The 15,863-nt window shown below is 39.1% G+C and overlaps 1 protein-coding gene across 19 annotated transcripts in view; it reads left to right on the forward strand.

Moving 5' to 3' along the window:
• Positions 1-15,863, forward strand: part of ARHGAP26 (Rho GTPase activating protein 26) — a 544,325-nt gene that overhangs the window by 305,495 nt on the left and 222,967 nt on the right. For all 19 annotated transcript variants that reach the window (XR_002786201.2, XM_064277594.1, XM_064277597.1 and 16 more), the window contains 2 exons: positions 13,137-13,224; positions 14,838-14,896. Coding sequence is in view for 18 of the 19 variants with exons in the window: in XM_064277594.1 (XP_064133664.1) it covers positions 13,137-13,224; positions 14,838-14,896 (147 nt within the window). In the remaining variant the exon portion in view is untranslated. The remainder of the gene's footprint in view (positions 1-13,136; positions 13,225-14,837; positions 14,897-15,863) is intronic.

The raw sequence follows: 15,863 nt of genomic DNA on the forward strand, positions 1-15,863 counted from the left end.
TGGGCTGGGCTAGCCAAGAGTATAAAATAAATTTGGTTCCTATACTCCAAAACTGAGCTGTCTGGGCTGAGTATGAACCATTCGTTTACTATCTCTTTATCATATATTCATTAGATGCCTTAGTATATGCCAGGCACTATGTAAGACTGGGTATATTTGTCAGAGGCTCTCTAAAATGGATTAGTGTGCTTAATTATTGAAAGTGTGTGTAAAAGTAAAAACCAGCGACTTCTGTTGATCATTCTGAGTTTATGCTTTGCTCTCTTAATCTATCGAGGGACTTAGGTTGAAGAGGAATGTAAGAGCTAGTGCTCTGAGAACATCTACGTTTACTGTTTAGGATTCCTTAAGAAAGCATGCTAGAATTTCCTTGTCTTAGTGTCATACCAAGAGCTACCCTTGATCCCTTCTTCCTAGCAACAGAGGTCATTAGTCTTTGGAGAATGAAAAGGACTTGGGGAGACTTACAAATTCCTAGAAACAGATTATTTTTTTGTGCATGTACCGGGTTTTTGTTTTCCTGCATGTTATGAGAAGATAAATATTTCCAAATTTTATCCTAACATTTGCTTTTGTTTTTTAAATCAACTATATGCTCATACATACCTTTCTGTCTTCCTTTCTCTCCCTATATATTTTAAATCACTTTTTTAAAATGAAAAGTTAGGAATGGTCATTGTAGAAAATTTGAACAAATACAAAATGTAGAAAACCAAAATCCTGCAGAGTGCAGAAAGCCTTTATAGATTGTTTCATCATCTCACTGTTACCTTATATAATATGATATAACATAACATGTTTATACAATTAGATTCTTACTGTGTATATATACTGCTCTTTAGCAGGTCTTATTCATGCAGCACCATACAATGTCTGTTTTCCCATGTTATTCAAGTTCTTCTAGGGTGTGATTTTCTTGGTCACATATTGTATAGACGTACTATGACATTTTAATAAGATCACTCTTACTGGACATTTGGGTTGATTGCCATTTTTCATCTTTCTAAAAAGCACTCAGGTGACTATCCCCATAGGGGCAGAATAGAAGGGATTAAGAACATAGACATTGGAGTTAGACAAGTTGCCGTTCCATTGCATATTTGTTTGGCCCTAGACAAATTATTCAAACCCTTCTAGTCTCTCTCTGTGTATGTAATAACAGTCCCTATTTCTGTAGTCTGTTGTGATACATGAATGTTCAGTTGTAAGAAAAGAACATCATGTTGGGTAAAGTGGAGGGCCAGCGAAAACAAGTGAAACCCTCAATGAGATGGATTAACACAATAGCCGTAACGATGGACTCAAACATACCAACAATCATGAAGCTGGTGCAGGACTGGGCAATAGCGACCCCATGTGACAGAGTAGAACTGCCCCATAGGGTTTTCTTGGCTGTAATCTTTAAGGAAACAGATCTCCAGGTCCTTCTCCCGGTGAGCCACTGAATGAATGGGTTCCAACTGCCCACCTTTTAAATAATAGCTTAGCACCTAACCGTTGTGCCACCGGGGCTCAAGTCCAATCTATCAATCTTTTTTTCTAGATGGCTTATGTCTTAAAAGACCTTCACCATTCAAGACTACAAAAAATCTCTTTTGTTTTCCTTAAAATCCATCTGAAATATATTCATGCAGAATGGAAGCTAGCTCTTCTTTTCCTGACATAGTTATCAAACTGGCCAATAGCCATTTAATGAAAAATTTTTAAACAAGTCATTTTTTTGTTTGCTGTAATTCTCAACCTTGAAAAAAAAAATACATTATTTTCTTTTTCCACCTTTTTAATGTTTCTTTGTTTTCTATTTCTTCACATTCTAGGAAAAATCCTCAAACCCGTCACCACACATTCATATCATTCATTTGAATTTCTGCTGGGTTGATTATTTTCTTTGTTGTTTGTAATACACATCTTAATTTCGTAACTGAATTTTTAGTGTCTTCATTGGTTTTGCTTATCCCATCCTTTTCAGTTCTGCTGTCAACCATCACCTTTATTATTTCAGTCTGTTCCTTACTATTTTTTGATGTCTTATTTCACAGCATCCACATTTTTTGGCATTTTATACATACTGTGTACAGAACAGGTACTTTCTGAATGTTATTTCAGAGTATTCCAGTGGTCTCTTTTATGCTATTAAGTATTTCCACAGGCTTTTTTTTTTTTTTTTAATAATTTTTATTGTGCTTTAAGTGAAAGTTTACAAATCAAGTCAGTCTCTCACACAAAAACCCATATACACCTTGCTACATACTCCCAGTTACTCTCCCCCAATGAGACAGCCCGCTCTCTCCTGCCACTCTCTCTTTTCGTGTCTATTTCACCAGCTTCTAACCCCCTCCACCCTCCCATCTCCCCTCCAGGTAGGAGATGCCAACATAGTCTCAAGTGCCCACCTGATCCGAGAAGCTCACTCCTCAGCAGCATCCCTCTTCAACTCGTTGTCCAGTCCAATCCATGTCTAAAGAGTTGGCTTTGGGAATGGTTCCTGTCCTGGGCCAACAGAAGGTCTGGGGGCCATGACCACCGGGGTCCTTCTAGTCTCAGTCAGACCATCAAGTCTGGTCTTATGAGAATGTAGGGTCTGCATCCCACTGCTCTCCTGCTCCCTCAGGGGTTCTCTGTTGTGTTCCCTGTCAGGGCAGTCATCGGATGAAGCCGGGCACTGCCTAGTTCTTCTGGTCTCAGGATGATGTAGTTGCTGGTTCATGTGGCCCTTTCTGTCTCTTGGGCTCCTAATCGCCTTGTGTCCTTGGTATTCTCCTTTGATTCAGGTGGGTTGAGAACAACTGATGCATCTTAGATGGCTGCTTGCTAGTGTTTAAGACCCCAGATGCCACTGTTCAAAGTGCGATGCAGAATGTTTTCTTAATAGATTTTATTATGCCAGTTGACTTAGATGTCCCCTGAAACCATGGTCCCCAGACCCTTGCCCTTGCTACGCTGGCCTTCGAAACATTCACTTTATTCAGGAAACTTCTTTGCTTTTGGTTTAGTCCAATTGTGCTGACCTCCCCTGTATTGTGTGCTGTCTTTCCCTTCACCTAAAGTAGTTCTTATCTACTGTCTAATTAGTGAATGACCCTCTCCCATCCCCCTCCCCCCTCCCCCCTCTCATAACCACGAAAGAATGTTTTCTTAGTTTAAACTATTTCTCAAGTTCTTATAATAGTGGTCTTATACAATATTTGTCCTTTTGCAACTGACTAATTTCACTCAGCATAATGCCTTCCAGGTTCCTCCGTGTTATGAAATGTTTCACTCACTGTTCTTTATTGATGTGTAGTATTCCATTGTGTGAATATACCATAATTTATTTATCCATTCATCTGTTGATGGGCGCCTTGGTTGCTTCCATGTTTTTGCTATTGTAAACAGTGCTGCAAAAAAACATGGGTGTGCATATATCTGTTCGTATAAAGGCTCTTATTTCTCTAGGATATGTTCCAAGGAGTGGGATCGCTGGATTGTATGGTAGGTCTATTTCTAGCTTTTTAAGGAAGCGCCAAATCGATTCCCAAAGTGGTTTTACCATTTTACATTCTCACCAGCAGTGTATAAGTGTTCTAGTCTCTCCACAGCCTCTGCAACATTTATTATTTTGTGTTTTTTGGATTAATGCCAGCCTTGTTGGAGTGAGATGAAATCTCATTGTAGTTTTGATCTGCATTTCTCTAATGGCTAATGATCGTGAACATTTCCTCATGTATCTGTTAGCTACCTGAATGTCTTCTGTAGTGAAGTGTCTATTCATCTCTTTTGCCCATTTTTTAAGTGGGTTATTTGTCTTTTTGCAGTATCATGTAGATTTTAGAGATCAGGCGCTGATCAGAAATGTCATAGCTAAAAACTTCTTCCCAGTGTGTAGGTAGTCTTTTTACTCTTTTGGTGAAGTCTTTGGATGAGCATAGATGTTTGATTTTTAGGAGCTCCCAGTTATCTAGTTTTTCTTCTACATTCTTTATAATGTTTTATATACTGTTTATGCGATATATTAGGGCTCCTAACGTTGTCCCTATTTTTTCTTCCGTGATCCTTATCATTTTAGATTTTATATTTAGGTCTTTGATCCATTTTGAGTTAGTTTTTGTGCATGGAGTGAGGTATGGTTCTTGTTTCATTTTTTTGCAGATGGATATCCAGTTATGCCAGCACCATTTGTTAAGAAGACTGTCTTTTCCCCATTTAACTGTTTTGGGGCCTTTGTCAAATATCAACTGCTCGTATGTGGATGGATTTATTTCTGGATTCTCAATTCTGTTCCATTGGTCCATGTGTGTGTTGTTGTACGAGTACCAGGCTGTTTTGACTATTGTGGCGGTATAATAGGTTCTAAAATCAGGTAACGTAATGCCTCCCACTTTGTTCTTTTTCAGTAATGCCTTATTTATCCGGGGCCTCTTTCCCTTCCCTCTGAAATTGGTGATTTGTTTCTCCATCTCATTAAAGAATGTCGTTGGGATTTGGATTGGAATTGCATTAAATGTATAGATCACTTTTGGTAGAATAGACATTTTTGTAACGTTAAGTCTTCCTATCCACGAGCAAGGTATGTTCTTCCACTTATGTAAGTCTCTTTTGGTTTCTTGCAGAAGTGTGCTGTAGTTTTCTTTGTATAAGTTTTTTACATCTCTGGTAAGATTTATTCCTAAGTATTTTATCTTCTTGGGGGTACTGTAAATGGCATTGATTTGGTGATTTCCTCTTCGATGTTCTTTTTGTTGGTGTAGAGGAATCCAACTGATTTTTGTATGTTTATCTTGAATCCCGATACTCTGTTGAACTCTTCTATTAGTTTCAGTAGTTTTCTGGAGGATTCCTTAGGGTTTTCTGTGTATAAGATCATGTCACCTGCAAATAGAGATACTTCTTTCTCTCCAGTCTGGATGCCTTTATTTCTTTATCTAGCCTAATTGCTCTGGCTAGGACCTCCAGCACAATGTTGAATAGGAGTGGTGATAAAGGGCATCCTTGTGTGGCTCTGTATCTCAATGGGAATGCTTTCAGACTCTCTCCATTTAGGGTAATGTCAGCTGTTGGCTTTGTATAAATGCCCTTTATTATGTTGAGAAATTTTCCTTCTATTCCTATTTTGCTGAGAGTTTTTATCATGAGTGAGTGTTGAATGTTGTCAAATGCCTTTTCTGCATCAATTGATAAAATCATGTGATTCTTGTCTTTTATTTATGTGGTGGATTACATTAATTGTTTTTCTAATGTTGTATCCCTGCATGCCTTGTATGAATCCCAGTTGGTCATGGTGAATTACTTTTTGATATGTTGTTGAATTCTATTGGCTAGAATTTTGTTGAGGATTTTTGTGTCTACATTCATGAGGGATATAGGTCTATAATTTTCTTGTGGTGTCTTTACCTGGTTTTGGTGTCAGGGATATGGTGGCTTCATAGAATGAGTTTGGTAGTATTCTGTCCTTTTCTAGGCTCTGAAATACCTTTAGTAGTAGTGGTGTTAACTCTTCTCTGAAAGTTTGGTAGAACTCTGCGGGGAAGCAGTCTGGACCAGGGCTTTTTTTGTTGGGAGTTTTTTGATTACCTTTTGAATCTCTTCTTTTATTATGGGTCTATTTAGTTGTTCCACCTCTGCTTGTGTTAGTTTAGGTAGGTAGTGTGTTTCTAGGAATTCATCCATTTCTTCTGGGCTTTCAAATTTGTTTGAGTATAGTTTTTCATAGTAATCTGATATGATTCTTTTAATTTCAGTTGGGTCTGTTGTAATACTGCCCATCTCATTTCTTATTCGGGTTATTTGCTTCCTCTCCTGTTTTTCTTTTGTCAGTTTGGGCAGTGGTTTATCAATTTTCTTGATTTTCATCAGCTTTTTTAATCTTCTGTTTAATCAAACCTAAGAAGTTTATACATCTTTGCTATTAAATTCGCTGAGGCCAGATTCTCCTTGTTCTGGTACTGTTTTCCTGAATCATATGAGAATCACCCTCATAATGTGAAATTGGAGGGCCGTTGTAAATGATTCCAGCCGCCTTTGTGGCATTTTTAAACCTTTCATTAAGTGTAGACCTTTAAACCTGAATAGATTTCTCCTGGTTCTGCTTTTTGGTCACGGCCCTGGGAAAAGTGGAGTTTAATTCTGGTTTATCTGAAGTATGTTGTGATTCTTGTCACCCTTGTTTTTCCCAGAACCTTCCCTTTTCTAAATCCACCCCCCCCTCCCCCGCATATGTAATTTCACTGCCTGGATTGTAATCCTAAAACAGCCCTGGCCGCTCCCAAAGCAGTTTTCTTCATTATGTGTGCTGGGTGGGGGTGCACTGTGGCATCCCTCACTAGAGGTCACGGGACTGTGCTTTAGGGTGGAGGGATGGTTGTCACCTGTGATACTGTTGCTCCAAGTGGGTTTTCCTCAGGGCTTCAGCTGAGCTTTGTCTGCTGAATATCCCTTGTGGCAATAGGGAGAATGTTAACTGAGAGCCTAATTTTCTGTGATGTTGAAACTTCGTGTGCCTTTTCTGTATCTTTATTAATATTTTACTGGGATGGCACAGGTATGCCAATTCAGTGTTGGTATTTTTGCTCATCTTATCCTGTAAATTTTTCCTTTTTTACTAATATTTAAAGAAAGTTATTGCTACAGAGAACATGTAAAAAAATTTTTTTTCCTTTTTTACTAATATTTAAAGCAAAGTTATTGCTACAGAGAACACGTAGGAAGTATTAAATAGCAGTGTGTCAAAGCACCATATCACAGTTGCATGCCTCACCCACTTCCCTATAATCTAGCCATAAACTGTCCTTCCTTATTCCTCTGAGACCTCGAGGGGCTGTGTTCATTTTTTCTGTGCACCTCATTTCCTACCCCTTTTCCCAGAGTAGCATGAGTAAAAGCAATCAAGGATTTCTTTCTGAAGAAACCCTAAAGTAGTAGACATTTTTCATGACAATGCCGGAAACCTAAAGGCTTATCATAGGGACAAGTGGAAACAACCCCAGGCTATGAAGACTATAGCCTAATGCAAGTAGGGGAGCCGTACAAAGAGTAAAGTTCCAATTATGCCCTTCAGTAAGGACCAGAGGAAACCCTGGTGGCATAGTGGTTAAGTGCTACGGCTGCTAACAAAAAGGTCGGCAGTTCGAATCTACCAGGCGCTTCTTGGAAACCCTGTGGGGCAGTTCTACTCTGTCCCATAGGGTTGCTATGAGTCAGGATTGACTCACCAGCAACAGGTTTGGTTTTGGTTTTTTTGTAAAGGGGAGAAGACAAATGATGACCAGCACTGGGAGATAGTAGACTGCTTGGATGAAGGAATGTCTGTTCTGGTCACTATTAGCCACAACTCTGAGTTCCCAGAGAATGGAGACCGCTGATGGTGGCATCTTCCTCTCCGCTTCTCCCACCACTACCTTTGCTTTATGAGGGTGCTTCAGGCAGGTTTCCCTAAGATAGGGACTTGAGACAGTAAGAGCTTTAAGATCTCAAGACAGAAGCGGTTGTGGATACTCAGGATTCTTAGGTGACATGACTAGATATGAGAAGTTTTTAAGATGTATGATTTTTAGAATCAGAAAGCAATTAGAATAAACAAATTTGTTTATCAAATTGCTAAATATGAAATCTAGTCTTGAAAGAATTATGTGTAGGATAAATGAAGTCTTACTTACACAGAGGATAGCATACTTACATAAACTTCTTCCCCAGAGATGTCATGGAGATGGAGAGTGTGAAAAGGTAAGAGGTTTTAAGAAAAAGACTGATCACAAAAACTATTTATAACTAACTTTTAAACGCAGGGAAGCAAGACCATATGGTATTTCCTAAGGACAGCCATATACATCAGTGGAACGGATAAGAGAGTCCAGAAATAGGACCCGTACGTAAATAGTCAATCGATTTTTGATAACTTGTCAACGTAATTTAATGGGGTAGAGGACAATCTTTTCAACATATGGTACTGGTACAAATGGGCACCGGTACAGGAAAAAAGGAATTTCAACCATTATCTTATACTATATACAAAAATTAACTAGAAATGGGTCATATTCCTAAACCTAAGAGTTAAAACTACATCACTTCTAGGAGAAAATCATTGTGACCTTGGCTAAGGCAAAGATTTGTTAGATAGAACACAAAAAAGCCAGAAGTGTAAAAGAATAAACTGATAAATTGAACTTTATATAATTAAAACACTTCTCTTTAAAAGATTTTTTTTTTCTTTAAAAGATACTGTTAAGAAAAAGAAAGGACAAGCTACAGATTAGGGGAAAATACTTGCAAAGCATGCATCTGATAAATGACTTATGTGCAGAATATAATAAGAACACAACCAACCTAATTTTTAAAATAGACGAAAGATTTGAGCAAACACTTCACTAAAGAAGATATACAAATGACCAAAAAGCACATGAAAAGATTACCAGTACCATTAGTCATTAAACCAAAAAACAGACCAGTTGCCGTTGAGTCTGTTCCAACACTCATGGTAACCCTGTGTGTTTTTGAGTAGAACTGCACTCCACAGGGTTTTCAGTGACCATTTTCTTTCAGAAGGCCTTTCTTCCAAGGCGCCTCTGGGTAGATTAGAACTGCCAGTCTTTCAGTTGGAGCTGAGTGCTTAACGATTTGTGCCACCCAGGGACTCCTCATTAGTCGGTAGGGAACTACATACCTAAAAAATGGAATACCACTACACATTTACCAGAATAGCTAAAATTAAAAAGATTGACCATATCAAGTGCTGGCAGGGATCTGAAGCAACTAGAACTTTCGTTTATTGCTGGTGGGAATGGAAAATGCCCCAGCCATTTGGAAAACAATTTGACAGTTTCTTACAAAGTTAAATACTCTTGCTATATGACCTACCCCTAAGCCGTATTACCCATTTCCTCTCCTAGATATTTACTCAGGAGATGAAAAGGTAATCTAAACAAAGACCTCTATGCAAATGTTCATAGCAGCTTTATACATAACAGTCAGAAGTTGGAAACAACCCAAATGGCTGTCAACATTCACTATGGCATATCCATAAAATTGACTGCTACTCAGTAATAGAAGGAATGAACCACTGATACGAGCAACAACATGGATGAATTTCAAAAGCATAATGCTAAGTGAGAGTGTTTGCCAGGGACTAAAGGTAGAGGGAGGAGGTTGCCTATAATGGGTCACAGGGCACTTTTGGGGGTGATAGAAATGTTTTATAACTTGATTGTGGTGGTGGGTACGTGGCTGTATATGTTCGCCAAAAATCATGGCACTGTAAACTTAAAAAGGATGGTTATACCTCAGTAAACTTGACTTTAAAAACATGCACACACGCAGGAAAGGATTCTCAACCTCTGTCCTCACTACAGAAATGCAATTTTAAGCAATGAGATAGTCGTCTTTTTTCTTTTTCCTTACCTTTCAGATTGGCTAGTAAAGTGTTTGATTACACGTTGTTGTCAAGGATGTGGGGAAGGAGTCACTCTCATACTTTCATGTAATGGTAAAACTTCTGAGGGGCAGTTGAGCATTAGCTTTGAAAGTTAAAACGGCACATACCTTTTGACCCAGAAATTCCACTTTTGGGAGTTTTTTTTCCGCAGGTCAGACATGTTGTTGTCGTTAGGTGCTGTCAAGTTGATTTTGACTCATAGTGACCCCATGTGATGGAGTAGAACTGCCCCATAGGGTTTCCCAGGCTGTAATCTTTATAGGAACAGACTGGCAGGTCTTTCTTCTGCTGAGCCACTAGGTGGGTTCAAACCACCAACCTTTCAGTTAGCAGCTGAGTGCTTAACCGTTGTGCCGCCAGGGCTCCTTGGTAAGGCCTGTACGAGGATACAATAAAAAAAAAAAAAAAAAGGGACATTAAATTGATTATGGTATACAGTGAAATACCATGATGCATTATTTGTGTGCTGATATGGAATAATTTCTGAGATATTATTAAATGAAAATAGCATATATGTGCTTGTATGTATATAGATTGTTAGAGAAAGGAGAGACATGAAAAAAAAACTGGCATGAGCAGTTGCCCTTAGAGTAGAAAAAACTTACCTTTTAATATGTATCTGTTTTGTTTGAATCTCTTTTTTGTTATTGTGTGCGTATATTACCTTCTCTCTTAAACAAAAAATTAGATTTGTCTACATTATAATATGTTGTTAGGCAATTTAGGAATACATAAATGAGTTTCCTAATCATTTCTTCCACGCTGTCCTTCAGCGTCTCTATCAGCTGCATAGTACCAGACTAGATGGATCTTGGGACTGATCCAGTGTGACATTTCTCAGATGCCTCCCCTTACAACCTCTCCTTCCAGTCTTTGCCTCCTGTTTTTCTGAATTTTATGATAGTAGGTTGAAGAGATAACGCTCATTCTCCCTTAGCCCATGGTGCCTTTCTGTACATTAGATTTCTCCTCTAGTTTAGATCGTTTTCACTAAGCCCTACAGTGGTCAAGTGCCATGGTGGGAAGGAATATACTGAGTTCAGGAGAAAATTGTGCATAAATATGTTCAGACACCACCATATTTATTCTGCAAGTGAGGGAAGCACCAAGCATTGGTAGGGAGGTGTAGAAACTGGCAGCGCTTTCTGAAAATAGGATAGCTTAGGAGGCTGTATTCGATTTAGTTTGGATATTAAATGAATTAAAATGGACGTGCTCAAGTTATGAGCCTTGCCTCATCATGCTATAAAAAGCCCTTCAGCCAGGCTGTAATTTGATTCTTCTCTCTGTAATGTTACACAATATTCCTATGGTTACAGGGCCCGAATACGTGGAAGCTAATCATTAGTTTGCTAAATGTGGTTCATGGAACAGTTCACAACTCCTGGACTTGCCAACTGCTGCTCGTGTAGCATCATGTTCACTCTTCTTGGGTAAAGTTGGTTTGTTCTTCAAAAAAATGTACAGTAACATTTGTCTCATATCCAGGAGCCATGCAGTGTGGCACCTCTCCATGCATCTTGGGGGTGGGGAGGGAAAAGGTCATGCTCAGCAAAGATTTTTTGGTATGTACACTTTTGAAGGAAGAAACCATTGAGTATGAGATGACAAAGAAAGGAAAAAAAGCTGAAGAGGTTTTGGATATTAGGGAAGCCACATTTTGTGCATTTTCAGAATTTTGCTGTGATAGAACCCTGTGGAATTTATTATTCTGTGTTTTTCGGTGGCCCTAGAAATAAAACCATGCTCTTTAGGTTCTTCCTTGTTTGTTTTCATGTGACAAGAAAGTATATTACCCAGGGTCACCTGCAAACATCACACAGGTGTTCTGCCTTTAGGATCCAAACATTGCATGAGCTGGTACCCTTTCCTCTGTAGTCTCCTAATGTGTGTCGGGGGGTACACTGAGAGCAGATTTGTGATCCTACCAGGGGGATTATAGGCTAAATCCTAAGGTACTCATGAGTATCTGGCCTTCCAATGGAAGTGGGCTCTTTCCCGTTCGTTTTTCCAGTAAACAGAAAATGTGTTAGCCCACCTGTGACACATTCCCCTTTTCCAGCTGAAATGCTGTTGACCTTGCAGGAAGAAACTCTTAGTTGGCTTCTCAAAATTCTCCTAGGAGACTGTCCAGAAAGAGAGTCCAGTGGCTGTCTCTGTTTACCTGGTGTGTTACTTAGATCTTTCTGGATTGTGAAAACAGAAAACGTCGCCTTCGCTGGCTTACAGGAATTTGTTGGCTCACATCACTGAAAAGGCATGGCCAGACACAAGGGCTCAAACCACGTCATCAAGACCTAGTTCTTTCTACTTTCTACCCTGGCTTTGTGTTTTGACCTCACTCTCAGGCTCTACCTGGTGGGACCTGGCTGTTGCATAACATCCCAGGTGCAAGCCCACAGGAAACAGCAGATGTCTTCTACCCTCCCCACACCCCCACCCACACACACCTGGAAATGTCTTGAAGTTCACTGTGATTGGACTGGCTTTGGCCTTGGTCCATCCCTGAACAGGTCACTGTGTCCCGAGAGATGCTGTGCTTTGATTGGTTATGTCCTGAATCCGGATGATGGAGACTCACCCAAGTACACGGACAAGTAGTAAGAAAAGGGTGGCCTCCCAGCTGAAGATGAGAGGCTGGGCAGAAAGAAAGGGAATGGGAGCTGGGAGATAAATAACTAGGCTTTAGCCAGTATAAGGAACCTGGGCTGTCATGTAAACACACTGAAATGCACCACTTCCCTTTCACCAGTTTGTATGTGACCCAACCACCTCACCAGCGATGAGACGGGGCTCTGCTGACTAGTGAAGCAATTTTTACTCTCTGTCTTCTAGTCTCACCTTCCTGTGTGCTGCTCAGGAAAACTAAAATAATTTTCTCTCCTCTTTTTGAATACACATTTTTTAAAAATATCCACGTTTGTTTAAAAGTCCAAGCAAGAAGAGACAAAAGAAAAAGTGATCAGAAGCTGATAAAATTATAGTGGTTCTCATTGCATTTCTGTGTTTTAGGCAACTTTACAAAAATATGAAAGTAATAGAATAAAACCATAGGCAGTTTGGAAAATGTAAAAGCCACAATTCCACCATGCTAACCCAACCACTATTTTAATTTTAGAGTACCTCCTTTGAGCCTTTGAGTATAGGAGTTTCTCACAAACTTTTATATCTTCATTTTTTGGGGGGGGGGGTTGATATTACATGATAATAGGCATTTTTCATGTTGCTATAAGTCATTGTCACTTAAACAGCAACGTAATATTAGGTACACACGATTAACTTAATCATCCTTTCTTTGGACATTTAGTTGCTTCCTTTTTAAAATTTTCCTGCTGTTGCGTAGAATCGTGTGTGCTAAACATTATTTGGGTGTGTAACTTTTCTCCTGTCCTATCCTATTTCCGGAGGATAGCTTGTGAGAAGTGGAATTACGGGTTCAAAGGGTATAAACAGTTTTATGACTCTTGATATATATCGCCAAATTACTTTTCAGAACTGTTGCATTTCTCTCCACTGCCTCCAGTAGCTCATAAGAGGATCAGTGTGACTGCATCCTTGCTGACAATAGATATTTGGATTTTTCAACATTTTCCTAAGTTAGGCTAAAATACATGTTGTTTTTGTATTAACTTGCATTTCTTCAGTTAGTAGTAAGATTAAACACTTTTATGTATGTTTTTTTTATTGCATAGCTGCATTCTCTGCTGTAAGCATTGTGTTTTCTTTATTTTAGACCCCAAAACCGCTTCTGAAACAGAAACGGATATCTGTGCCGAATGGGAGATAAAGACCATCACTAGTGCACTGAAGACTTACCTAAGGTAGGGACTTTGCATTTGCAGGGTAGGCTGCCAGCTTGTTGTCCTCCAATCAGGAAGAATGCAGTTTTATTTTCAGCCTCCGCAGAGTTGTTGGGTGGGTGTTTGAGATGTGGAAACAGCTTCTGTGTGGGTGCAATTAGCTCAGCTGGTCAAAACGATTGTAAATGGTCCATGGTTGATAGCTTGCCATTGTGCAGTGGTGCCACAAGTGATTTAGGAAGTTTTACTCTTTGTAAGAAGCTATTGTGATAATCAGCCTTGAATAAAGGGGCCCCAATCTAAACCCTGTGTGGCAGTTAGCTATGAGTCAGAATCTACTCAATGGCAGTGGGTTTGGTTTTTAATCTAAAATGTGGTCTTCCTTGAAATTCCTAAATACTCTGTTAAGAACCCAAGGAATCACTTATCACATTCTGTAGAAAATGTATGATTGCATACCCCGTGTATTTAGATAATTTTGTGCATTGCAGAGAGTATATTGCTGACATTGGTCCCTAACAATTAGAACTTAATAGAACTTTTTTATGACTCCCTCTGCTTAGATTGGAAAATATTACTTTACTGGAGAGAGGACTATTTCCCTTTGTAATAGTATATATGATTAACATCTTCTTTTCCACTTCTCCTCCCCTGACTCTTGGGGGTGGTGATTGTCTGCAAGAGTCAGCTAGATTCATGAACAGATAGAAATTTCTGCTGGACTTGAATGATAGGAATACTATAGTTCTTCACTATAGTTCTTCTTACACAGGAAGGTGGGGTCTAGTTTTTAGCAGAGAGGAGAGCTGTAATCCGGAATTGTGTAAGCATTTGCAGAGGCTCAAGAAGATTTGCTTGGCTGGAAAGCAAAGGCAGAAGGCTACAGAAAAGGAATCGGAGAAGCAGGTTTTATTGATTATTGTGGAGTTGGTGGGAGGATCTTGAAGTCAAAAGTAAGATGTAGTACAAGTTATGACTAAGTGTTGACTTAGGAGATCCAATGAGAATAAAATAAAATCTCTGCAGAAGCTTATTTGGACTACTAGAAAAAAACTGAAGTTTATACTTAAACATATTAACACCCAGCAAGTATAAATTTGCTTGTGGCATGGCTAATACTAGAGGTACTAGCATTCAGGAGCAACACCCTATAGTGAGTCCACTACAAAAACACCTAGAAAGTCTCTCATAGTGTTCCCAGATGAACTGATTCAGATAACAAGCTGCTGGGAAGACAAGCGTTCAGATTCAGGTCGTTGCACATTATTAGTTGACTGTTTCTTAGACACATCGTAAATTGCTCTTGTGCATGGGTGAGTCACTGACTGAAAAAGAAACCTCTTGGTTTGTGCTAGACTTTTGCATGCGCACTTTTCTAGCAGTAACTATGAAATATTGTTGCACTCATTCCCTTAAAAAAAAAAAAAAGACAGAGAGAGTGAAAATTTCAGGTGAAATCTAAGGGCCCTTTCAACCAGGAAATGAAGTAGAACTAAGTTGAGTAGCTATCATTTCTCTGTGATCTTTGTCTTTGAGAAATATAATACAGTTGGGCACACTGTAGGCTGCTATTTAGAGATAATATGATTACTGTTTTATTATTAAACTGACTAGTCTATATCCTTTTATTCCAGAATGCTTCCGGGACCACTCATGATGTACCAGTTTCAAAGAAGTTTCATCAAAGCAGCAAGTGAGTTTTTTTTTTTTTTTGGTCACAATTTTAAGAGGAAGAGAATAGATTTTTCTATTTCAAAGAACAGTCAGTATCCCAAAATAAATATTGTTTAATCCTTCCTAGGCTGCCATGTAAACTGCCCACATACAAGCTCATGAGACTGTAACCCAGAATAAAACAAAACCAAATCGGGATTACTAAGGGCCTTACCACCACATCGAATTTACAGTAAAGGAGAAAAATTTTAGATGTGTTTTTTTTTAGGGTAGGGAGGGAGAAGAGGAGAAAAAAGGGGAAGTTTACCTTTCTAGTTTTTTTATTGGAGTTCTGACTCCTTGTTTTTTTTCAGCACTTGAGCAGCATTTTGCAGACTGAATCAGACATTGCACATTGCATAAATTGAGCATTGGAAGTGTTTCCCCGAATACAACACCATTATGTAACTTCATAGTCCTCTTTCCATTATGTCTTCCATTTACAGCTTCTGATCATTCTTCAGCTATATCTTCCAGGTTCCTGGCGTCATTACTGGTATTAAAATACATAAGGATTAGGTGCAAGCTGCCCTAAGTATACTGGAATCTGTCTGTGTGGGGCAGGCCTCCTGTAAGGGGGCAGTAAGATTCTCTATTAGATTTAAATCTGGCTTGACTCCCTACAGTGCTGTTATGTCAATAGCCTTTGCCTCTCCCTGGTTCCTTTAAGCCTTTGGAGTTTGTCTACCCTGGTAGCTACTACTGGCCTAATTTAATATCTCTTAGTAGTTTTTCCATTAAAACAGGGAGGAGAAAGACATGAGAAAAAACTAGGAGTGAAGATGGTATTTATGTGATTTCTCTCTCAGAGAAATTCCAAGCCCATGGCAACCATTCCCTAATTAAACTTCACACCAGTCCTATAAATAGGTGTGGTGAGTACTATCAATCTGTTTCCCAGAGAAACAAAGCCACTTACCCAAGTTCAACGAAGAGAACATGACAGG

Source organism: Loxodonta africana, chromosome 2 (genome assembly GCF_030014295.1).
Source record: "Loxodonta africana isolate mLoxAfr1 chromosome 2, mLoxAfr1.hap2, whole genome shotgun sequence".
NCBI lineage: Eukaryota > Metazoa > Chordata > Mammalia > Proboscidea > Elephantidae > Loxodonta > Loxodonta africana.